The following is a 26,299-nucleotide window of genomic DNA, read 5'->3' as shown; positions in this document are numbered from 1 at the left end:
TCATTTCTCAAAACTAGAAATGCTCATCAAGGTCATTTCAATTATGTAGTAGCACCATCCCTAGTGGAGCTGCCAAGGGTGAGCTCCCCTTGTAATGGCTCTCCTGTGGCTGAATATAAATGTTTCTGTGCTGAAAGAAATGCACAGTGTACAGCATTTTTCAGAGCCTTGTTATAGTCAGTTCTTGGAAGGATGAGCCGGCATTTCTTTTAAGACATGCTGGGAAACCCACCTCAAGCTATTCTTGGAAACTTCATTAGGCAAGGACAGGATCTCAATACAAAGGCAAAGCAGTGGGAAACAGCCAATGCTGCCTACTGGAAGGCTCTGGGACATTTCCTGGGTATAAGAACTCTTTACCACCTAAAGACAGTCATTGTCATTGCTATTCTGAAGTCAAATTCAGCACCGGAAAGAACTCCTCAGAATCTGTTCCTTCCACAGTATTTCATTGGGAATTACTTGTAATTTCACCACAAGAAGTTTAGAACAATTTTCTAGAGCTGTTTCCAGCTCTACAGTGATTTTATTTATTTATTTATTTATTTATTTATTTACTTGCACCATTAATCCTTCAGGGTAAAACTTGTAGGCTTAAAAGTATGCAAGCCTCTTAAAAATAATAAGGTGATTAAATATCTGTATGCTGTACATGCCATCTCACTTGTGCCTGAAATATGTGTGTGCATAAAACCAAATGAAAGGACATCAGTTTTAGTACAGAAGGGAGATAGATAAGCTGGCAGAGTGAAGGTGACATAGTGAAAGATGCAGGGAAAATACAATTCATTTCACTTGTAAACCAGTGAGACGCACACAATGCTATATAAGTAAACGTGATTATTTTTATTACAGAAGTCTTTCACGATTCTCGCGATGTTGGGATTTCCTTCCTCTGACCAAAAGTTCAAAAATTTCACAGTATGTGTACAATAAATACAACAGATAAGTTATGTACGTGAAAGGAAGTCTGTGTGCCCTGTGAGGGCATCACTTGTAAATACTGCATATATTTCTGGAGCTAAGTAAGCACACACACAGCCACATACACAGCAGTGAGAGAGCTGGGAGGATGTTAAACCCAATAATCAGAAGGAGACATCAGGGGTATGGGTTTCTGTGTGTGCATTATGGCACAGTTTAAGAAAAAGCCCCCTTGCCAGAAAGGATTGAGAGCTTGTATCCCAGCTGTGAATAGTCCCTGTAGACAAACTCTTGCTTAAAGAGGCAACATTATCAAGAATGTTCCTGCAGTGGCTATGCTTTCTATGCAGGTAGTGCGGGGAATAAAAACAATAGCAACTGAAATTATATGTGGAAGACAAGAGACTCTTGGCTTTAAAGGAATCCCGGAGTCAGCCTCCCAGCCCTTTACACAAATTTAGGCAAAATCCAACGCACCTGTACTCTATATCTTCCACTGCTTTCTTGCCTCTCTGTGATAATAGATGTTCATCTCAACTTACAAGTCCTGCCAGGTCCCACCTCCAGATATGCAGGCATTTTTTTTCACTTAAATCAATGAGAAGCCAGTTGAATCAAGTTGCTAAGTCAAGAAGCTGAGATCTTTCTATCAAACTTATCTGAATAAGGAATACATCATTTCGGCAAATTCAATATCAGATTCAGTTTACTGCATAAATGTATCATCAGTTTCAAAAAGTATTCCCAGCTGAGCAGTACAAATGCCTTCTACTTGCAAAGAACCACTTAACCATCTTCAAAGCTTACTGGTATCCAGTGGCTTAAAGTCTTGGTTGAAACTTAGGTGAAATTCACAGGTATTGAATTCACAGGAAATCGTATTAGCATTTAAAGCTCAAAGAACCAGAAAATCAGCTGCTCACAGGAATCTCCCAGACACCAGTATTAAATGAGTGCTTGTGGTCTCCAACACAGCGAGCCTAAAATCAGCTGTGATGGCTTCAAGCCAAAGATAGGGACTGTGAAGGAGGTGAGGATATACTGCTCCAGAACTCGGGAAGTGCATGCATGGAGGGGACCACAGGCTCATATTTACACCAAAATTTGGTCTGTGTGTGTCTGGCTCATGCTAGGTAGTGGCACAAAATATTTTGGCAAAGGTTGGCTATGCTATCTTGAGACAGTTTCTAATGGTCCAGCTGCCTGTAGGTCTAACGTGCCATTTCATCCAGAAGCAGCACTGTGCTCAGTAGGTTTGGACAGCACACAGGGGAAGAGCAAGGTTTAATCGCGTTAGCACTGTGCAGCTGCTTAAAGGTTTTTGGATTGCAGATAGCACCTCTTGAGGGAAGCAGGCACAGTGCCCCTGAGAACTCTGAGTGGGTTCAGTTTATCTTTTCACACCCTCTGAGGACCTTTCCCTGTAGGATGCTCACACAGAACAGGGAGTGGAGTGGCGAGGAAGGGAGGAAGGGATGTCCAGCACTGCGTGGAGGTGGCTATGGCTTCTGGGACCCCTCTTCCCTTTGCCACTGGGTATTGACACAGTCCATGTGCACACTCCTACTGAGGCCAGTGGCAAAAATTCCCCAGACTTCAGTGGGAGAAGTATTAGGTCCCTAATTCTGATTGCAATGGAAAGCTGAAAGCAAAATTTTGCTTAGAAGCCACTTTACGTTTGTTTCTCAAGCTTTATCCTTGAAGTACATGACTTTTAGGCAATGATATCAATACAAAAGAGCCAGTGCTTTACTCATCATCAGGCTTTCTGAAGAGGACATTTGCCCTGAGTGACAGAAACCCTGATACTGAGTGCAACAGTATCCATCTGCACTAATTTGCTGGGTTATGTGTAATTATTTGCTGTAATCCATGTAACAGCATTAGCCCAGAAAACTTCAAAGCACTTTGCAGTTGTGCCAGTAATGGAGTTCCTGCACTGCAGAGGGAGCAGAAGCATAAAGTACAGTGAGAGTGAAAGGCTGCAGGAAGGAAAACGGTTCTTTCATTGGAGATATGCTATTGGCATCATTCACAACAAGCCAAAAGATAGGGCCCATCGAGGTGGAGGAAATGTTTACAGGTGTAATTTGGGTGCTGGTGTGATTCTGTGTCCTGATTTTTTCCTCCTTAGAAATCCAAGATATCAACATATGAGAAGATGTGGGCATTCATGAGCAGCAGGCAGCAGACAGCACTGGTGAAGAACAATGATGAGGGAATCCAGCGTGTGCTCACGACAGACTATGCGCTGCTGATGGAGTCCACCAGCATTGAGTATGTGACTCAGAGAAACTGCAACCTCACTCAGATCGGGGGACTCATCGATTCAAAAGGCTATGGAGTGGGAACCCCTATTGGTAAGATGTTTACCAGCACAGGTGATGTGGAACACACCCAGCAGTGTCCTCTACAGGTGTGTAGATGGCTATTTGAATGATTCCCTATTCTTTTAGAAGATATTTTCATCAAAACAGACTCCGGGAGTCTCCTTTAAGGCAAAAGGTCTCCTCTTGCCTCCTCTTATCTGCAAGCAGGCTCTGTAGCCAAGAAGGAATGTAGCAGTGCAGGCTACATCTGCAGAGCAAAGTCAAGTAACCTGCTTGCCTTCTGGAGCATCCCCTCTGCGACAAACTGGGTGTCCCCTGCACTGCTCTGTTCTAAGTCCAAGTTGCACTACTGAATTATCACTTGCTTTGTGAAATCAGGTAGTCCCAGGGAAGGTGGCAGGGGGGAGAATAAATGTTGTGTCCAACATACACATCTGAAAGAAAGTATGAAAGGGGACCAATTTCTGTTCTATTTTGAGACTTGAGAGCTGCACATAAGAACAATGAGAGGCAATTGCAAGGTTCTGCCTCTGCATCAGGGACCTCAGTATTTCAAGATAAGTAGAGCTTAAGATTCCGAGGCTCTGTGAACTCTTTCCAGCAAACCTTTTTTAGCATACTCAGTGTCCTTTACAAGATTTCTTCTAATTGCAGAGAATTACATAACGTGTGTGGTTTTTTTTTTTTCTCTTTGCTTGCTTGTTTTGTGTTTTCATCTCTTGTGAATAATGGCTACTGGGCAGCCAGATCTTTTTCTTGCATTATATACTTCTTCGTACTGCTCACACATACATTTACATTGCCTCACTCAGTTAATAGCTACACAATTCTATTGACTTCAGGGGAATTAACTAGAGTTTATAACAGGTGAAGTATTTGGTCCATTAGTTGCTTGGTAGATCAGATATAAATAAGAGAGGAGAAACACCACTGCACTTTGAACTGGGATTCTTTATGTCACTGAGCACCTCTGATCATCACACAGATAATATTTTAAGTATATTTTTTCCACTGTCTATATGAGGATGGCCTTCTGTCCTTAAGGAAAATGGTACAAACGATTAAATATCCCAAAATAAAGACAAACGAATGGCAAGAGTTTCACTGCAGTTATAAAGCTGCCACACTTTAAACCAAGAACAATGAAGGAATAATTGGAACAGATGGCAATCCTCGGAGAGAGTGCATCCATTGGAAATACAGCTGTGAAATATATTTATAAGATGTTTCTTGTATGATAAATGTGCCTTGATTGTTCTTCTTAAGGAAAACCAGCAAAATTCAGGGGAATAGATACCTCTAAGCACTTGGGAATATTGCAGTGTCATCAAGCTTCTTAAGTTTTTAAAAAGTTGATTTCACAGACAAGATGTAGTGTCTAGGTCTTCATAATATTCACATAAACTCCACAGCCTCTTTCAGCCTCTCACAGCATTCAAAACAATCGCATTGCAGAAGCTGCACTGAAAACAAGACTTATCTGTGATCCTTAACACCAAAGTTTCGGCAAGTCTGAGTCTGCATTCACTCCTTCAGGAGAATCTACAACCACGTGGTTATGGTTTGCAGCAGCAAAAGCATGCCTTACACTCCAAAATTTCCAGTGAATGAGCTGAATACCATCACCACTTGGTTCCCAAGGAAACTATTCATCTGTGAATCCAGGGAATATCAACTCTGCGAGTAGAAAATTGCAGATATAAGCTGTCTTTGTTCTTCATTGTGCTGAGCTAGGAAGACAGACATTCAGGTGGATCAACAAACATCTCTGTTTATGCTTATTAGTGAGCCCTGGGTCACAGGGAGGAGGGTTTTCATTAGATTCTTGGCAAAGATCAGTACTGATGAAAAATCTGCAGTGATGGTTGATGGTGAGCTTGCTGCAGTCTGGAAGCAGTGCTGTAACAGAGGCATCTCTATGCAAAACCTATACAAAATGTCACCCTGGGAGGAATCCAGCTGAAGAAAGCAACACTATTATAGGTGTCAGCATAGGTACTAATTCCAGTATCACTGCCAGTGCTGATGTGAGTAATTCTAACACTAAAGCTGTTACTTGCGAGATTGCTAAGAAAGTATGTGGATGTATTTCTTGTCCTGAGAGGTAGGTTGTTAATAGCTCAGTGGCCATAAATGCAATGCTGAATATTCAAAGAGGTCTCGAGATGGATTTGTGTGCAGTTTTAGTGCTCACCAATAAAACACCACCAATCCAGCACTCCAGGCACACTTGATGAACTTCAAAAGCACATGTAGAAATATAGATGTACCTTCTACCCTCAAGATGAATTGTGATAATCCTGCTGGCAACAAAAACATCACAAGAAGGAATGAACATCCCCACAAATCCTGTGCCATGACTCAGGCTGCTTTGCTTTGCCTAACAGCTCTGTCCTTTCAGAGAAGGGAAAATAGATGATACATACAATATAACAAACTCCAGCCATCAGGGCGACAAACCTCTCCTAAGGTAGAAATAATTTTGCTTTTTCTTCTGGAAGGTGTTGTTGTTTTCAGTGGTAATATTTCACTTCGCTGTGTAAAGACAGTTTTGAAAGTGTTTCATTTTCTGCTGTGCTTATTTTTGGCTCTTTAATAGCATGCATAGAAATCATCTATTCTTACAGCCGGCATATTTTCCTTTCAGAGCTGGCTATCCAAAGCAGTAGCTGCTGATTGCTGGCTTCCCAGATGGACTTCGTATAATCTGACACATGTCTCTTGGCATCTGTGGTCACAGCATGTCCTATTGTTGGCAGTAGGGTACACTGAAAAATAGCTGAGTGTTGGCACAACAGAGAGCTGCCGTATTTTTTGCACCGACTCTTCTCAGACAGTGCTGCAGGCTAAAGGAAATGGAAAGAGAAAGAGGGACTTGCATTCATGGTACAATTATTTTTAATAGTGTCCTACACAACAATGTAAGAATGAAAAGTGAAACCAAGGCCAAATGTCCCAGGCCGTTTAGATATATGAAGACACAAAAGTGGTGTTTAGTGAGATTTTCCTGTGTCCACATCCACACGGACCCTGCCATCACTGAAACTCTGGGCACACCTTCTGCCTTGAATTTTATTCATTTTGATGAAGGCAAGAATTGCAACTGCTTTAACTTGAGGCGAAATGTGACTCTTTATGAAATTCTAGCTAGAGGGAATAGTCTCGTTAATGTGCTAAAGGAGAGGGAAGGATGGCAGTTAGCTGCATGGACTGGTGACGCTGGCTGTATTTCAGCCCAGACACTTAAACCTTCCAACTGCAGGAATTCCAGCATGACAGAGGTTGGGGGCATATATATGTCTTCAGAGCCAAACAGCTTTTCTTGTAATCCTCTCCTGCTTGCTATCATAAAATCCTTGCCCTATAAACAAAAGCCTCCCTCACAATGCCAAAAACAACTTTGGCTTATTTTTTATAATTAATAACAGGATTGCTGCTATCGTTGACAACTTCGGCTTCTGGCAGCACTGAGAAGGTTAATTGATTGTAATATAGTAATTTCTTTTAACAATGCTGTGCTCCAAAAGTGGGGTGAGGAGAAAACCTCTCCCTTGTCCCGCTTTGAGGCTACAGATTTGTGCATCTGTTCGAGCTGCTGGCTGATCTGAATCCCAAGCAACAGAGATTTTGGAAGACAGAGAGCTAGACCAGTGCATGAGAAGCAAACCTAAACAGATTGAACTGCCCAATGTGACCCCGCTATTTGCCAGATACTGTACAGGGCGATTAATGATGTTGAGCCTGAAAATGCATCATTTAGCAAGCTGTTGGCCTGAAAATAAAAAAGCATTAAATAGATGCTATTTTCAGCTTGAAGTGCCAATAATGTTGCAAGTCACGGAAAAAAAAAAAAGGGCTAGGCCAACTTGTGTTCTTATAAGCTCTAAGGTAGATGAAGTGGAGTTGTGGGCATATGAAGGTATAAATGACAAGAGAACGTATTTGATTGACTGTGGGTTTTCTTAGACAGTTGCTCATTTTTCATGCAGTAGGAAAAATAAACAGATGTTGAAGTAAATAGAAGAGATGTAAAGTGGAAAGTCTCAAAGGATGCTTAAAGCAATATTCAGACATGATATAGAGGGATTATTTAGCAAGCAAACCCACTGCCAAGTCTTAAATAAACCTCAGTAGGAGACCCTAGAAAACAACACGAATTTCCAAACAAATAACAACTCCAAAGGAGCCTTCTGTTTTCCAGTCCCCAAGGCAGATGCCAACAGCTTGTTGGTACTCTGTCCTCTTCCAGCTGAAGAGAACCCAAGGATTTCTAGCTGGAATAATTCAGTCTTGTAACGAGGGAGCCGTTTTGCTCCAGATAGCAGCAACATGCTCTTTCTCTGTCTTTACTTTGCTGCAATCAGCACTGACAAGTCTTGCTCTCATCTTTCAGGGTCACCTTATAGGGACAAGATCACCATTGCCATCCTCCAGCTCCAGGAGGAAGGGAAGCTCCACATGATGAAGGAAAAGTGGTGGCGAGGCAACGGCTGCCCTGAAGAGGACAGCAAAGAAGCCAGTGCTCTCGGGGTGGAGAATATCGGGGGCATCTTCATAGTGCTCGCTGCTGGGCTTGTTCTTTCAGTGTTCGTAGCCATTGGTGAATTTATTTATAAATCAAGGAAAAACAGTGATATTGAGCAGGTAAGTCATCCTTTTCCAGCTTGCTGATGTTTCTGGGAGGCTGAGGTCTGTGGTGACTGCATTATGTCTCTTTGCTGGAGTGCAGATTTTGTATTGCTGAACTCTCATCATTTGTTTCTGGCACTACAGAGAAGTAGTTTCTTAATAAGAACAGGGAAGCAACTCATCCACAGTCCAATTAGTGCAGTTTAATATGGCAATGCAGAACAAAAGCAATTAATTTCTCAAACTGTTTTTGCTTGATCTTTAAGATTTAGAGTATAAATTACTTTGGAAAGGAATAAAACACAACTTTTTTTTTTCTCTCTCTCTCTCTCTCTTTTTTTTTTTTCTAATGGCGTTAGTATCAGCTCTTGAGTAACAACAGGAATGTACTTCCAAATCCCTAGTGTAATTTTCCTCTTGCTCTAGAAAGCATTTCTTTCACAGCCAGGGGTTTACACCCTCTGTGCTGAAACATGCACTTCAAAGCAGGGAAACCTGCTGAAAGGTGATGGATGCCATAGCAAAGTAAGATTATGGAGCCAAACAAATTCTGGGTGTAGCTCCACTGAAGTGTAATGAGTGATTTGAAAATGCAGAGAGGAAACAAAGAAAATGTTACGTGCAAATCATGTCTTCAATATAACAGAAGCTTGTGAAATAGAATCTATCATTAAAATAGGGTGTAAACACCCATTTACTGAGATGCCAAACACAGTAAAAGAAACAAGATATATACAGCCACTCAGAGTCTGTATTCATGAAGCTGTCTACCAACTCTCTCACTCTGACTACCTTCCCTGGTTTTGGTCTGCTGCTGGCAATGTCCTACACCCTAGTTTGGCCCTGTTTGGATCAACTGCTAAAGCTGTTCTCGTCCTGTTCACTTCAGCATGATGTTTCATAGGAATGAGGGTCATGTTGCACTGCAGTCTTGGTAGACTCTGAGACAGTCATCAGTTTGTATCACCAAGCTTCAGACATCCACTTCTAAGAGAGTTGTTTAAGCTCAGTTTCCGCTTAGATGGGAAAGGCAACAGATTTTCAGTCAGCAGTTCATCCTCTCCCTCCAAGATGTAGTCCTACAAAGCTGATGACATAAATGGCAGAAAAGGTGGTCAAGAAAAATAAGTGATGAGTGGAAAGAGAAGGAGAACATTTTGAGCTCTACCTCAGAGATGTGGTTTACACTGTACTGATGCTGAGACATGAGAGGGTTTGACATCTAAATCAAAGCAAGCAGCCAAGGCTGAGGGCCTGGAGAGGACAGTGCCTCATTTTTAAACATTGGATTTTTGACACAATGAACCATGCTGCAGTGATGTTGTGGCACTGATCTCTCTCTGGTGACAGCAAATAGGACCTGAGGGAACAGCATGGAGCTGTATCAGGGGAGGTTCAGGTTGAGGATTAGGAAAGGGTGGTTCACTGAGAGAATGGCTGGGCACTGGAACAGGCTCCCCAAGGCAGCAGTCGTGGTCTCCATTTTGGACAATCTTCTCAGACATAGGGTTTGAATTTGGGGTGGTCCTGTATGGAGCCAGGATTTGGACTCAGTGATCCTTGTGGGTCCTTTCAAGCTCAGGTTATGCTGTGGTTCTATGCCTGTATGTCCTTCTTGTCACAAGCAGCTAAGTCTACATGCCCACTGTTCAGACAGCTAGAAGGAAGTGACCTCAATCCTACCAGGCATCTTCATTTTCCAAATGACTCTTGATGTTATTGTGGGTCCCTGGGACCTAATGCCACAGTCATTGATTGGGCTTAGTCTTCACAGTGCCCTGCAGAAGAGGCCAGCTCATGACTGTGCAGACTTCTCTATGCGTGCCTGATGAAGCCCTCACTTTTGGAACAATTCAGGAGTCTGGGAAGGGCAATGTACCCTTGAAATCATAATTAAAATAGACCTAAAGCTTGACATCACGAGAAATTGTTAAATTATTTAGCAATTTGTTGGATGAATAACATAATGCTCAGGGATGAATATATACATATACAGTGTCTGTATGTAGTGAAACTGCTACTGTTTCACAGTGATGTGTTGCTGACTGTAATAATGGAAATCCTTAAGTATGTTAATGTGACAACATAATGTAAGAGTACCACAGATTTTTTTCTGTGAAAATAATTTCAAAGAAAGAAAATTCTGGTGATTTCAGTGTTATTTTCTGATTTCTCTCTTTTTGCTTTATTTTCACGCTGGTGATATAAGAAGCTTAGACAGAAAATGCTGCACAGCGTATATTATCACTAAGCTAATCCAAAGCATGATTTGCATACAATCTATGACTTTTCTGTTTCCATAAATAGAGTCTCTTTTGATTTAAATAGCTTTTGAATCTCACTCTCATGTTTGTTTTTAATTTTGCTTCTCTCATTTATTCATTTTCTCCATTTTTTTTTTCTTGCATGCAAGGCCTTTTGTTTCTTTTACGGACTACAGTGTAAGCAAACCCATCCGTCCAACTCCACCTCTGGCACCACCTTATCTACGGAGTTAGACTGTGGCAAGTTAATCCGAGAGGAGAGAGGGATTCGAACACAGCCCTCAATTCATACTGTGTAGTCAGGAAAGAAAAAAGGTGTGTCCAATGAAAAAGCATTAAAAGGTGCACTTAATGACAAAGGTTGTACTCACCAAAACACAGTTAATGTCTTCCAAGTGCCTTTTGCTTCAGCAGGAGATAAGCTTATCTAATGCAAATTGTCAAAGTCCTGGAAATTTGAGCAGTTTAAATGCATATCACAGAAAATCATTACACCTGCAGCAAAGAGTGAGAGCAACAGACTATAGCAGATTTTAAGAAATACAATAGTCTCTATGTACGACTGTCACCTTTGTCATTTCATTGGGTAATTCACTTTTTTTTTCAGGTAAGAAATATTGTTTACCTCCTTTTCATTTTCAACCAAACTTGAGTAGAGTTATGGCAATCTCATTAGTAAAAGCATGGAGAAAAATATCTCTTGGTCTCTGGTGAAGCATTCAGCAAGTGGGCCAGAGAGTTCTCTATAAACCTCAGAAAATAACCTGCAGGCTCCATTAACTTTCTGAACTCCTATTATAAACAGCCAGAGATTTTTAGCTGGCATATATTATTTCCAGTGTCAATATTTAATGAATTTTAATTCATCCATTTAAAATTCATTAGACAACGCCTCCAAGTAACTATCATAGCACAAGATCATATCTATCAGTTAAATTTTATGCCATGTAGCCATTAACATTTAAGAACATTATCAGTGAAAGCACCCTCAGGCACTCCCAGTATATATGTACCTTTCATAACATAACTCTGTTGACTTGGTTTGAGTAATTCATGATGTTCACTGTTGTAAGGCTTCATAATATAGGAAAATATTTTATGACATAAGTAGCAGTAAAAATCGTGATATCGATTCATGTTGAACTGTATAGCCTTGGCTGTTTTCTTTTCTTTTCTTTTTTTTTTTTCATATTGGAACACAGAGGGAAGCTGTTGTAGAGGAAGAGATATTGGATGTTTTCTATACTCTGGAAGAACATTAGTTTGATTTCCTTCAGTCCTGTGCTTGCCTTAGGGACTGCCAGAGCAGGAGACAATAGGCTGGATCTGTTGTCTGTTGAAAAACATATGACAACAATTAGGGATAGATACACAAAGTGTATAGAAATGCCATCTCGTAGGATATCATGAACCACTGCAAACAACCAAGTTTGCAAAACCTGATTACCTTTTATCTGAATGTCATTATATCCTGTCTTACCTTCGGTTTCACCGATTCATTTTCCAACCCTCACACCTACTTTATGTTTTCTTGCACACTGCAGTTCCTCCTCATCAAACAAGTTAATGATCTGTTTTATTGAGTGGCCATTTCTGAGCTCTGCTGCAATTAGAAAACTTGTTCGAGTGGATGCCTTCGTGCTCAATCACCAAAATGCTCCAGCAAAGCTCTGCTGTCCCCTTGAATTGTTTCTCTCGTATCTGGCTTCTGAATATACTGTGTTTTACTTCTATTCATTTTACAACTTTTAGTCAGCAATATTTATAGTGGCAGTGGGCTTCAAGTCGTTGCTTTTGGGTGTTCTTTTTTTTATGAAGACATATAGTGCTCATGGCTTGACTGTAGCACTTTTTCTCTGCCAGTGTTCTTTCATGTATGTCAGTGAGTGTTTATGCTCTACTCCAAACACTGCAAGAAACTCTCTTGCTCAAACTGGAATTTTAACCTGTTGGAACAGTGCCTAAGTGTTAAGAAAGCTTAGATTCTTCATAGAATGATCCTTCCTATCAGTGAAGACCTGAATAAGATCTTCAATATCTCTGATTTAAAAAAACAAACACTCTTGTCTGCAATTTCCCAGTTGAAGAAATTTAAAACTAATTAAATTCAGCTTCTCTGAACTCTCAGAGTAGAAGGAAAATTACTAATGGGCTTATCTTCATCACTGCTCTGTGCAAGAAATCCATCAGCTTGCAGCTTCTACTACCTCCCTAATCACTGTTTGAATGAATGCAGAATCCAGAAAGTTTCTGTTACTTTTTGGGCAAACATTTTCACATCTGTCAGGGAAACAGTCACATTGTTAGTGATCATTTTGCCTGTCTAGGTGTCCCCAGAGGCAACCTTGCAGCCTTCAGCTTTCCAGTAGGAATTACAAAGCCGTTCCTCCTTTCCCTAACTACAAAAAAATTATTTAAAACTTTTTCTTTTTCCTTGGCAGTAATGCCAGCAGTCAAGGCAGTGAAGAGCAGGCGTGCCAGCTGGGAACTAATACATCTATGTTTCTAAACACAATATTTGCAAGGTTCTCCGTGGGTCCGTGGCTCCGTGGGTTAACAGCGGGGTTTGAGGAAGGAACAGCCCATGGCATCTCCCATGAAGTGCATGGCACCTGGGAGTTGAAGACACAATGTGACAGGCTTTAGGAAGAAGTGTTAAAGCCTTAAATAATGTTCGACCTATCAGCACTCTCTGCTTTTAAACTGTTAGAATTTGAACTTTGGCCACAAAAAAACATACTCCGTTCACACATGATTGCAATTGCATTTTCCTCACTTGTTAGCCTTGTAACTGCACCTGGGACCCAACGGTCAGACTATGTCCCATCTCACATGTGTGTCAGCATTGAGTTAACAACTCTGCCTGTAATGGAAGAGCCACAACAGACTGTCAGCTCTGGCCGTAACCGTAGAGCATAACCAGAGCTATTTGGGGAGAAAAAAATGGTTATAAACATACCCTTGTGCCATTTTATACTGTTTTTTTATTATTTTGCCTTTGTTGCATTTTAATCAGAGCTCCCAGAATAGTCAAATAGTGGATGCAGGACAAAAAAAAAGGCGAATTCTTTGACACATAGAAACCACTGGCTTCTGAAAGTAATGGGGTCATGCACAAGCTAGTCCCTGTCCATTGCCATGTTGGTTTGGCTAGGGTCAATGCTCCTACCTTTATTCAGTGCCATTTGCTGCCCTCATTACACAAGCTGCTGTCCAATGAGCAAAAATACAGGTGGGAGGATGGAGAAAGAATGAGACAGGAGAGGAATGAAAGGAACAAAGGCAGTATGAGAGCAGCCTTTCAAGATCTGAAGGGGGGCTGTAAGAAAGAAGGGGACAGACTCTTTAACAGGATGTTGTGATACAACAGAGGGAAATGGTTTCAAACTAAAAGAGGGGAGATTTAGATCGGATATAAGGAAGAAGTCTTTTACAATAAGGGTGGGGACGCAGTGGAACAGGTTGCCCAGAGAGGTGGTGAATGCCCTGTTCCTGGAGATATTCAAGGTCAGGCTGGACAGGGCTCTGAGCACCTGATGGAGCTGTAGGTGTTCCGGTTCGTGATGTAGATGATCTTTAAAATTCCCTTCCAACTGAAACGATTCAATAATTCTGTGATTCTATGAATATGATCACTGTTTCAGAGAGCTAGGATCAGGGTGCCTTAGCAACACCTGCATCATACAGCTAGAACAAGCACACCAATCATGCTTTCTGCATCTGGATTGATATTTGCTCAAAGTACTGCCGCAGCTTCATGTCCCTTTGTCATCTCTCTTGGATTAAAGCTTTGAAGAGTCACATCTTTAGCTCTTTGGGAACAAAAGAGTAGAAGAAAAAAAAAATCCCTATAATCTCAGTGATGTTCTTGCAAAAAAAACATTCGTTTTTTTTTTTTTTTTGTGAATTTATTGGGTCTATAAATACCTTTTCTTCTTCAAACATCAACTTGAGCCCATCCATTGACAGATCACAACCCCACCTCCAAACCTGACTGTGGCCAGCTGTGCCTTCAGTGAGCAGCCCTGTTTGCATTTGATGGCTTCTGAGATCAGCAAGCAGCTTTACTGATTTTGTGTGTGTGTGTGTAAACAGGAAGCTGAGGAGCAGTTTATATGATTGAAAAACAGTTAAAATAATCCATGGATTATTGTGACACTGTTTTGACAGTCACCGTTCAATAGACTCTGACAGTTTAAAATCCTTCATTTACTGATCTCCTCATGCAATTAGCCATTAGTGACAGAACACTCAAACAGATTCTTAATGTGCTACAACAGCAGCTCACTCACTAGGAGAAACTATTTTGGATATTTCTCCTTCAGTGCACTAGGAAAAAACAAATCACTTTTCTTTCAGCAGAAGACATATGTCAGTGTCCCAGCGATGAGCTTTTCACACTGAGGAAGGCACAGCAGGAGTAAAACCTTGTTTGCTGCATTTCCTCCTCCATGGCTGAGCTAGTCAGGTGTCCTTCCCAAATGAAATCTAGCCTACATCCTTTGATTTTGATAACTCTCTGTTGTCTGGCACAGCACACTGATCGTCTTTTTGTTTGTTTGTTGCTTGTTTGTTTGGTTTTCTTTTGCTTTCCAAGGTGTTAAAAAAACAAGTGAAGAATCTTGTCCTCAGGGCTAGGTAGCAACACAATGATAAAGTCTAACTACAGATTATATTTTTTAGAATTTTCTAACTTACTTCATGTTATCCTTTAAATTCAGAAGCTATAATTACCTTATAGCTTAGTATAGTCTTCTGGATGCCAGTGTAAGGAACGATTTGAGATCTTCATGAGCAAGCTTTTTCATCCTGCTGCAATGACCAAAGGGCAAAGAGGAAGAATCTCAAACAAAAATGAGCCCCAAATCCATTCTGTTTGTGAAAAATTTCCTTTAACTTTCACAGGCCATGTACTGCAGCATTTTGGCACTGTTTGGGTGAGAAAGTCAAGCTGACTAATAGCATAACTTTAATCTTATTATTCTGTTGTTTAATATGTTGCTGTCTCTGGTCTCCTCTCTTTTTTTGGAGAGACCTCAAAAGTGGTTTTAATAACATGTCAAACAAACAAACAAACAAACAAAACAACGACCCACAAAGCTTATTAAAGAAACTCTTTGGTCTGACTATCCAAATATGAGATTAAAAGAACGGTATCTTGCCCTTGTAAGTGGAATTTGAATGTCATCATACCCTTTCTAGAGGCTACTACAGACACGGTGTTGTTCAGAGGGCTGTTTTGGGAGTTCCTAAAGATGGTGTTTTTTGTCCATGATTTTCAAGTCACTCCTAAGGCATTTTGGTGAAGTTTGAATTTGCTTTACGTTACCGTTCTCTACTGCTTGAAAAAATCAGGGCAATTCCAGTTTTCAAACATTTGTTCAGTATCCCGATTGTATGCACGAGCTTTGAGATAAATGGGATGTTGAATCAGTTTCCCTAGGACTCAAAAGAGCTCTTGTCATCTGCCTTTCTGACCTTCTGAATGATTAACCAGACCCAAAGGTTCAGAGTATCATCTCAGATGGCTCTTTTAGACAACCTTAAGCAATCTGTGAAGGCAGAGGCAGAAAAGGACCTGTGTATCGCAGGCTTTTAATGCTCTTTGCCACCTCCAATAGGTTTTCTCAAAGGTGGCAGTATTTCAGATACAGAGATGATCATAAAATTGATCAGGGCTGTAATTACGTCTATGACCACTGGAATATCTTTGAAAGATCAGTTCAATATCTCTTTAATTCATTGCTTCAGGTTGAAAGTGGAAGCAGTGGGGTGCCTCACAAGTCATGAAGTCAGATGCTAAAAAGCTCATATACATAATGTCAGCAAATGTCTACGTGCAGACGTAAATGACCTTCATGAGATTACTTTGCTGATATGAAATTAAAAGATATTGTGAAAATTGCCTTGTCTGACTAACACAAATCAGTATGGAAAATTTGATTACAGGCATATTAACAAGGCAGTAAACTGTACTATTTCTTCTGCAGAAATCATCCCTGCATGCACATTGCAGAGATTGATGACTGTTGTTAAGAGCACACACAGAACATGCAGGTTGGTAAGAAGAACAGGGGTAAAAAAATAAGCCTGATCATACCTACAAATGTTTAATATTTTCCTTTCCTTCTTTTCCATGAAGCTCCAGAATCACTTGGTAATCTAGATGTTGAAAGTTCAGTTAAAGCTAGGACGGTAGAGAGAAATTATCCATGCTAAGTTAGCTAGGTAGAATATATACTTTTATTAGTTTAAAAATAAGTGGTGCTATGCTTTAAAAACTCTGAAGCAATATACAAATAATTATGTATTAAAATGATACCTGCTTCACCTGCTGCTTCCAGAGGGCATATGGCCTCAACAGACACCATTGACTCTAACTCCAGTAACACGGGAATTCCCATTTAACATTATCTAAGGGGTTATTTAAATGACAATTGCACCTGCACAGTCCTGGCTATTACCAGGACAATTTAAATTGAAAAAAATGGTAGCACAGTGTCCTGGACCATGACTGTTATACTTTGGATCTGGCATGAATTTATTGTACTTCGATTTATGTATACTTAAGAATTTCAGATGAGCAAAAATTAAACATCTCAAAGATAAAACATTAAATTCCAGACATACATAGCAATTTATGGGATCTCTGCAAGCAGTTCATCCCACAAATGGATGTACTGACACCTGCAAGATCGTATACCATCAACCATAGACACATTAATGTCTTGGGCTGATGTGCAAAATCAGGGTTACACACTACACCTGCAGAGTTTATACCGGACAGGAAAAAGCACAGTGTGAGAAGTTCACTACTGAGGAACCCCTTTGCTGCTTTAAATAAATGATCTAGCCTTTATCCAGGTTATCCTCACACTCTTTTGCATTTGAAAATATTCCTCTGGAATGCCTGGCTACTAGAAATGTTGGATTTTCTCTTCTTTTTCTCCTCTTCCAAAATCATACGGTGTTATACTTTTTTTAACCCTGTGTAGCTGAAATCACCATTGAGTTAGTGGCTAAGGACTGATCACTACTCCCCTTGCACTGGTATCCCTGGTAGAAGGGAATTTATATTTGATATAAAGAACCCAGTCTGTGTGCTGTTGCTCTCATTTGACAAGATAAACCAATTATAATAACAATATACAGCATACAACAATATATAACAATATATAATAACAATGACAAAATTAACCAGATGTGTTAAAACTGAGCAGTTCTGTAGTTCTGGAAAGGCTCTGGTAGGAGGATTTATTCAGCACGATGGAGGTAAGGTGGTCAAAGCTTTGTTTCACACTGCTACCATCACTTCATTTTATGTATCAATCTATACATATCTGCATGAAACAATCTTTTGCCTTGCTAGATGCTTCAACTGAAAGCCTCTTCGTGCTTTTTGTGTTACAAGTAATTATTCTAGCAGAAGATGGTAAAAGATTTTTCCACTTACCCAAAATGTCTTTGTTAATTTTGCGATGGTGGAAAGAAGAAAAGATTTCTGTTTGCTTTCTAAACTATTCAGCTACCTCATTCTGGTGGTAATTTCCCTCCTTTCTTTGACACAAAACATTTGAAAAAGATTCTTTCCGAAGAGAGAAGAGGATTGAGGAGTATGCTGTATTTTGGAATTGCCTATTAATTTAGTGAAGTGAACATAGCTAAGCCACAAAGAAATCTTTGTTTTCTTTAGTATCCACAGTTCTGTGGGGCTAAGGTACATGTGATTTAAGAAAAAAAAAATCTTTTCTTTTAAGGTCAGAAGGAAAGTTACCTGTTGAAAAAGGGTAAGTTTTATTATGTGAAGTCGACAGAACATCACAAATCTACCTATCTATCTGTCTATAATTTAGGAAATATTAATATCAGCTTTAGTTAAACCAAAATTAAACTGATTTCAGTGGAAGCGAAGTTAGGCAAGAAAAAAATGACTTACAGACTTCACCTGTTAGGAATTAGGGACTTGCTCAAAGCTGACAGAAGTCACCAGAGAAGCTTCCTGACACTGCTTTTCAGGGCTGAGATCCTTTCTTTCTAAGAGCCGTGATCTGGTCAGAGGGTACAGCTGAACTCTGCCTTCAGTGTAAAGTGTCTAATGCGATTTCTATGTCCCAACAGTGTCTTTCTTTCAATGCTATAATGGAGGAGCTTGGCATTTCACTCAAGCATCAGAAGAAGTTAAAGAAAAGGTCAAGAACTAAGGCAAAGTCTTCATTCACAAGTATCCTTACTTGCCACCAGAGAAGGACACTGAGGAAAGAAACCATAGCGTGAGCAGGAGAGGCTCCTGGGAGGAAAAAAAAAAAAAAAAAGCAGAACAAAAACTTTGCTGCCTACAAGCTGATTGTGGTGGGATTTCTGAAATACAGACATTTACCTTGTTCTTCGGAAATTCTCTGTGGTTTCTTTTTTTAATCTAGAGGTACAACAGTTTTAAACGCTCACATAGACTGATGTACTGCTACTAATCGTCTGGGAAGTGTCTCACTATTTCTTTTGAGATGGATTTGTACGCTCACCTGGTTTGCATCTCTCTTCCCCTCCCCATGCATTGCTGTATGTGCTTTCTAAATAAATAAATAAACAGGAGACAGGGATCTTTTTTCCAATACTCTGGGAGTGATATCTTTTTTTTTTTTTTTCTTTTGAAGATTACAGTTCTGCTAAGTACAGTTGTTTAGAAACTGGTGTCCAGATAACCAAAATAAAGATCTGTACAATTAACTCCTAAACAACGACTACAAATACGTATGAAATACTAAGGCATCAAAAAATGAGTTATCCTTGCTTTTCTCTGAAGTTGTAAAGAACACTCTTCAGGTTCTTATCTGTGACTAACTTGGTTTTTCTTATCTTCTCTCTTTCTTATTTATTTTAAAATGAGATAATTTAGTAATGCCATGGCTCCAGGTGATAGATGTTCAAAAGGAAAATCCAAAAATCACAAATGTAACGATCAGTGAACAAGCGAAGACAACACTGACATCATCACAGTGCCACATCCTCCAGCTCCTCATACCAATAAAATTATTCTCAACCTCAAAATGAACATCACCTAGAAAACAGAGCAAAGAATATTCAATTTATAACAAGCCTTGACCAGAAAAATAACATCTGACAGAGATTTAGCCAATGCTCTAGACGGGGAGCAGTACCTTGCTGTCCTACACATTCAGTTGCATATGGGCTCAGGGCAGTCTCAGCACTATGACCACTCCTAGACTTAATGCAAGACTGAAAAAAAGGGAACTAGAGAACTAAGCTACTGATTGCTTTTCTGCACAGCGCACGGAGCTGGGTCACAATAAACTGTGTCAACTGTATTTGCTTTAGACTTTACTGATGTTCATTACATAGTGTTCAGCAAAGTGTCAGGTTTTATTGTCCTTCTTATACTCCCCCAGGGAACTTATTGCTTACCACTGATTACCTTTGCCTTATATCCATGTCCATTTTCTCAGCAAAAACAGACAGTAACGGTGGAAATTGTGTGAAGAGATCTCTCCTCCATATTTTCCTCACAACACCACCCTGTGCAGCCCCTGCAGACTGGCTGGGTCAATCTGAGAAAGAATTACATTACTTGCAAAAGCCTTGCTTAAGAAGTGATATGTTTCTATATTATTATAGGCAAGAAGGCACCTCAGTTCACTTAGCCTTTTCATGGGAATTGGGTTTCCTAAAACACATGACATTATCATTGATTTGCCCTACGCTTTCTATTATTACTCCATATTCTCCTCAGAACAGGATGCCCCAAACTAGATATGCTCTTCCATTTGAAGTCTTACCCATGTGGAGGTGGGCAAAAGAACTGCTTAACGTGTCTCAAAAGCAGTACCATTGCTCATAGTCCTTGTGATAAGGTCTGCCTTGATTTGACTGGGTAAAGCAAGTGAGCCCTCAGCGTACAGGCGAAGATGATTTCCGAGTACAAAATGACTTTGTTTTTTAACAGACTGATTCTCAAGTATCACAGCTTGTCCAGATCAGTTTGTCCTCAGCCATGCTTTTTGCCTTAGCCAGCTTGCTAGTACTTGCAAATTTAGCAAACACACCCACTAAAGACAGAGTATAAAGGAGACCCAGATGCCCTATAAATCCTTCCATTTTGACAGTGAAGCTCTGAGAGTTAATAGGACAGTTCCACATTTTCAGCCACCTCACAGAATATGTCATCTGTCCTACCATCCTACTTGTTTATGAAAATATCACATAGGATGGGATCAAAAACTTATTAAAACTGAGGTGGAGGAGCTCTCCCCTCACCCACAGGGCTCATTAAGTTGTTAAAGAAGAAAATTCATCACATTAACAAGACTTGGAATTGACAGATTCATATTCATTCTTGTTCATTTCCAACCAATTGTTTATGAAGCAGTTAGTTTATACCAGTGTGTCCAGGCACCCACAGTTAAGCTATCTGGCTCCAAACTTCCTAGATTCTTGTTTTTCTCCCATAGAAGACATAAATTATGACTGCTGTTTTCCAGCATTTCCTACTTATCCTCCATGAGTTTGTCTGAGAGAGTTCAGAGCAGCCAGCCTCTGGGAAAGCAAAAACAGTCTTTTACAGTGACTACAGTAGAAAGCTCCAATGATTGCTTGCTTTTGGGAAGCTTAGTGTGTTGCCTACTCTAGTAATATGTTGAGTTGATGAGCAGCAATTAAGAAAAACAGCCCCTGGCCCTCAGTGCTCACAGAGGATATCATAATACCATACCTTCATCTTTCTGAAAGTAATTTCTTTTATTTATGTCATCATCAAGTTACAAACAGGCCTTTCAGACCACCATTATGATTGAAAAGCAAGTTATTATTTTCCAGTCTGAGTAACTCTATCACTCTGCCAACCACAGCCTTCAGCTAAGATATTTTTAAATGAATAGGTTCAAAGTGATAAAAGATTTATAATCAGGTCCTTTTCTTTTTATCTCTAAAGGATGACTCTTCTTTGGCTTAGACCTTGAGGTTGAAGAAATCTGAGTTCCATTTTTTTAGATATCTATTAATGTTTTCCTGAAACTAAGAGGTAGTGTTTTGTTTACTGCTTTTTACATTTCAGCTTTCCCATTAGTGGCCCACCCCTTAAAAAAAAAATACTTAGGGAAAAAAGAAACTGTTTTTGCTGTCTGGGTAGAAATACGTGGAGAAACAACAAATAGAGCATACTTGGATCTTCTCTTTTTTCTTTTTAGTAGGTTGAAAGACTCACAGCATATTAGAAGGTCTCGGTGTTAATTTCAGATGGCACCTTACCAAACTACACTTACGGCAAAGAAGCTAACCAGCCTGCCATGATTTCATGAAGCAACAGATCACTGTGTGAGGCTATGCCCTTCTCTGCCATCCGCAGGAATGAAGATTCCATGATGGGTCATAATACCCACTTCAACATGAGTTTCCCCCAAAATGGGGTGGACACTAGGTGGGAACTACTCAGTGAAATGTAGTTCCCCAAAAGCTCTGAGCAGCTGCAGACCACTAACACACCCCACTGCTCCGTTTCATCTCTTGGTATTTTCATGGCAGCGCTGTTGTGATCTGTAACTCCTTTGCCAATTGGCCTCCTTTTGAGAAACTACAGAAAGGATTAATAGTAGACAGTGAAGGAAATGAAGGGACACTCAATCTCACTGTTTGCTCCTGCCTTAGGCCAGCAGTGGCCTGGTGCCGGCTTCTGACATGTCCCTGTGCCTACACCTTGCACTGTCCATGAGCACTGCTCAGAGCACCCATGGTCATGTGGTATGCCTGCACAGGGGCTTGAAACCAGCCTACCTCTCACCTTGGTTCAACAGAATATTTGGTATTTCAGCTAGTTAAAATTGCATCTAAGGAAGATGCTTTGGGCTCCATCTAAATCCCACTAGTATTTGAGGATTCAGCCAAGCACTCTTCTGGTTTGGAGCTGTGACCTTTTCTAACCTCTTCAAAACACACTCAGGTCACTGGTTAGACTGCTCATACGCCACTCACAGACAGGTCCCAGCTCCACATACCCACACACATGCAGTCCATTCACAGTCACACATCTCGTCTTATTTTCTCTATGTACATTTGTTTAAAACAAACAAACAAAAAAAAATTTTTAAAGCACCTTCACTTCTGTGTCACTGGAAACATTTTCCTTCAGTTCAGATGCTAATTGTAAATTCATGACATGACTGAGAAAGCTGTTTTGTCTCAAGGGAGGATGAACAAGCACAGGGCAATCTTACACATTGACACAGTAGCAAACATGATTACTGCAACCTTTCCACTGTATCCCAATAAATATTTTTCCTGCCTTTTTTCCTGCATGGCAGCATGCAGTACAAGATAAGCCTGATTAGAGATTATCCATTAGGAAAGCAAATGTCCTCATCAGATCTCTGTCTTGGCAGCAGCAGGCATGCATCCTCATTGTTTATAAAAGAGAAATACAATATTGACTGATGCTGTTGAATGGCTTTAATGTGTTTCATTCCAGAAATGGCCGTGTTTTGATGTTAAGTGATCTTTCCTATATCACTACCAACCAACAGACTGCAGTCTTACTAAGGGCTATTAAACATCCACCAAATTCCTTGAGAAAGTGGTAAGGCAGGCTCAGTGGAAAAGAGAGAACATTGGAAATATGTAAGCAACTGTTTAAGCTGTGTGCACAGGGCCCAGGCCAACACTGTGATTGATAAGCTACTGCAAAACAAATGAGGATCAGCTTATTCCCTTCTGAGCCCCTTGTCAGAGGACTGCATCTTGCGAGTCTGCTGTGAACCAGTAATCCTATGGGGCATTTATTGACTGCTGAGCTTGTCCCTTAATTGCTCTCTGTCAGGCTTGCAGGAGGCACAATTTCTCAAGGATCAGAGCTGCCACTATTTAAAGATATGTCACTTACACCTGTCAAACAACTGTGATTTTATTTCAACCCCATCTATTGATAAAGGTGAGCGTTTTTTGTCTGTTGAATTCTGATTCCTGTTTGCCTCTCTTAACCTCCCCCAGTTCAAGCTCTGTTATCGTTAATGCGATCGTTATATGGCCATCACTGGTAAAACATGAAGCTCGCCCCTGCAGTTCAAGACTTTGACAGCCCAAGAGATGAAACCTACACATTGGTCACCCATTCATGTTGTGCCCAGAAAACAGCAGCAGCTGATAAAAGCCAGTGGCATGAGGCAACCTTACAGACATGGTAGCCTCCAGCTCAGACAAGCTGACATCTGGGGAAAAGCTGGGTTTCCAGCCTGACTCTGAATAATGAAAACAGCAGACACAAAGACCTCAGATCCCAAACCCTCCCCCCCACCCCCCTACCCCAGACTGCCTAGAAAGCCCTGGGCACTGTATCAGCTCTCTGAAGTCCCCATGAATATTGACAAGTAAGGATGCTGATCTACAGTCTGCAGGATTGAACACATATCGGCCCTACAATCACTGAGAGGATGGGGCAGGCACCTCATTCCCCCATCCAGCCCATAGGAGCCTTTCAGACACAACTAGCCATCTTAAAAATTGTCTAGCCCTTTTATTGCTGTCACCCTGTGACAAGCCAGCTGTGCTCAGTAAGGACTGCATGCCCTTATTCCTCCTCTCCCTTCAGTGTGGAGGAGGAATGCTCAGTAAGAGAAAGAGTATTATGAACCATTGGGAGCATGTGGGCAATCCTGCTCTGAGAGGACAAAAAAACTCAGCATGCTGATCATGTTGCTGGGTCATTTAAAGGCTCCTTGCAACTGCACCTTCAGTGCTGAAGAGACCAAGAAATACATTGGAAAGAGACTGCTAGAGAAGGAAAGTATCTTGAACTAGCCAGTAGAGCCATGAATTTCACATAACAGCTGAGAGTACTGACACCAGCCCAGCAGGAGCACACAGGTGCTAGACACCAAGCATTGTGCATTAGCCTAATGAATCACAATTACAGAAACACCTGAACCAGATAACGCTGTGCTCATCCTTTCTGAAATGCATACAAGCATGAAGCAGCTTGTAATGCTCCCTCGACTCCCCAGAGGTTTCAGATAAGGTGCTGCTTGGAAGCACTTAGGTTTGCTTCTGAAAGATCCATGTCACTTTATTGAGCACACGTCTTTATACAAGATTTTCTTTCAACTCTGGGCTCCACATATCACCACCCAAAATCAAACCCAATATTTGGGAGCACTGCCCAAACTCTCCTTGAACTCCAGCCCTTGGGGCCGTGCCCACAGCCCTGGGCAGGCCGTTCCATGCCCACCACCCTCTGGTGCAGACCCTGTCCCCAACCCCCAGCTGCCCCTCCCCTGACACAGCTCCATGCCGTTCCCTCGGGCCCTGTCACTGTCACACAGAGCAGAGCTCAGTGCTGCCTCTCTGCTCCCTGTGAGGACCTGCAGCCGCCATCAGGCCTCCCCTCAGCTCCTCTGCTCTAAGCTGGACACACCGAGGGGCCTCAGCTGCTCCTCATACGTCTTGCCCTCTAAATGTCCGCAATTCATTTCTGCTTCCCCAAGCAATCCCCAATTCCTTTCCTCCTAGGAGGGAGAACAGGGCTGGCCTGGCCTACAATGTGTTTGTGTGCCTACAGCACCCACAGCCTCCACCCACCAAGAGAGAGATGTCAGAGGGCACTGTGTTGCAATAAGTGATGCTCCCAGTGCTATCTGTCTTGGTGGCTCTGAGAAGGGAAGAGCCCATAAGGTCAGGGCAAGCACACAGGAACTCCTAGAGCAGGTCTCTCTCCCTGCTTCACCTCCCAGCCAGACCAGGGTAGCTTTGCCTATCTCTGCAGGCCTGTGTCTTTGGGGCACAACCTGAGCTGACAGAGAAGGATCAACGTTTAGCACAGAGGGATGAGGACAGGGTTGGCTCTGTTAGTTTTCTGTATTTTGGAGCAGTGCACTGCCAGCAGTTGCAGGCATGCAATGCCTGGGAGGCTGTCATGACACCCCTATGTCTGTACCACTTCCATCCTCAAGGGCACTTGAGCATCTGCTATGGAAACAGGGATTTCGCTATTTAATAGCCCCAGAACACTTACAGCAGGGAAGACTCTTCACCGTGACTACCACGAGGAGAATTACTAAGGATGGATAAAGTACCGAAAGCTGGGATGTTACTGATTGCAGAGTAAGGTGCTGGGGTACATTTACAGTGTTACTGGGTCTGCTCTCCACCTGCAGGTGAGCTCTGGACCAGTGAGCTGTTATTCAGATTGGGAAACAGTTTAAATAACAGTTATTCATTAGCTGACGCTTTGACATATCCTTTGGGTTCTGCCCACAACTGACATCGTACACCTATTTATAATACATACAGTCAAGGAGACTCTGTGAGACACCTAGATTTTCTTTTTTCCAGTTGGGTTTTCTACAAAATAAAGCTGTCACATGGGTGTGGGTTTCTTTGGTTGGTTGGTTGGTTGGTTTTTGTGTGGTTTTGTTGCTTAGTTTTCTGACAAGCATGTACACTCAGCAAAAGCATCCCATGGTTTCTGAAAACTGTGAGAAAAAAAAAACCCTTCAGCAAAGATTTTCAAGCGATTAATTAGGACATTCCAAAAGCAAACAGAGGTTTTCATCCTAGAGCTGCCTACCCTCTCTTCCTGGAAGCAGCAAGGCTAAGAAAAAATTCTGATCTCAAAAAACAGTGAGGCAGGACCAGATGAGAGCACTGTGGATGATATTTCAACCTTGCAAAGGGCTGAAGCAAACTAGCGCAACCGGAGGGAGAAAAAACATATCACAGGGAAATGGATTGCTGTTTGTTGCAGGGTGACAATGGAGATGACAAAGATGTTGAAAGCTTTGTTCTGGCAAGCCAGTAGTGAGCTCTTTCATTCCCAAACAGTGACAGTGGGAAATTTTCAGTGAATTTTCCACAGATGGGGTTGAAACTTCCTCCCACAGGATTTTACTCATGCACAAAGCACCAGACTGCTGAAAATACAAACTAGAGAAACTAATCTCATGTCCAGAGCACTCCAGCTGCACCCTGTGAATTGTTAACTCTTCTTGTTGGTATAGAGGAAAAGATGTCTTAGTTTTAGTGTGTGAGCACAGAAGGTAATCTAATAAATGTCTCTATTCAGTGAGTTAAGTATGAGCTATGCTATCTAGAAAATTTGGATGCCCAAAGATACAGTTAGATCCTAGCAGAATATTAGAAAGCTTACATCAAGATATT

General features: G+C 41.2%; 1 protein-coding gene and 1 long non-coding RNA gene across 7 annotated transcripts in view; one reads left to right on the top strand and one right to left on the bottom strand.

The window, feature by feature from the left end:
• The window catches only part of GRIK1 (glutamate ionotropic receptor kainate type subunit 1), a 161,469-nt gene extending 142,711 nt beyond the window's left edge, over positions 1–18,758 (top strand). For 5 of the 6 annotated variants that reach the window (XM_040646828.2, XM_015299627.4, XM_040646819.2 and 2 more), the window contains 3 exons: positions 3,059–3,284; positions 7,648–7,898; positions 18,266–18,758. In XM_040646828.2, the coding sequence (XP_040502762.1) occupies positions 3,059–3,284; positions 7,648–7,898; positions 18,266–18,421 (633 nt within the window). In that variant the 3' untranslated portion in view covers positions 18,422–18,758. Of the gene's footprint in view, positions 1–3,058; positions 3,285–7,647; positions 7,899–10,296; positions 10,463–18,265 lie in introns of those variants that run through there. The other variant, XM_040646808.2, reaches the window with a different exon arrangement.
• A 310-nt stretch (positions 18,759–19,068) lies between these two features.
• Positions 19,069–21,521, bottom strand: LOC121106687. Its single transcript, XR_005839477.1, has 3 exons — positions 21,363–21,521; positions 19,578–19,710; positions 19,069–19,202 (listed from the first exon to the last, which is right to left on the bottom strand). It is a non-coding gene; the product is annotated as an uncharacterized LOC121106687 (long non-coding RNA).
• Positions 21,522–26,299: the final 4,778 nt, after the last annotated feature.

Source organism: Gallus gallus, chromosome 1 (genome assembly GCF_016699485.2).
Source record: "Gallus gallus isolate bGalGal1 chromosome 1, bGalGal1.mat.broiler.GRCg7b, whole genome shotgun sequence".
NCBI classification, from domain to species: domain Eukaryota; kingdom Metazoa; phylum Chordata; class Aves; order Galliformes; family Phasianidae; genus Gallus; species Gallus gallus.
Note: the sequence above shows the minus strand (reverse complement) of the source record. Positions and strands in the feature narration are given on the sequence as shown.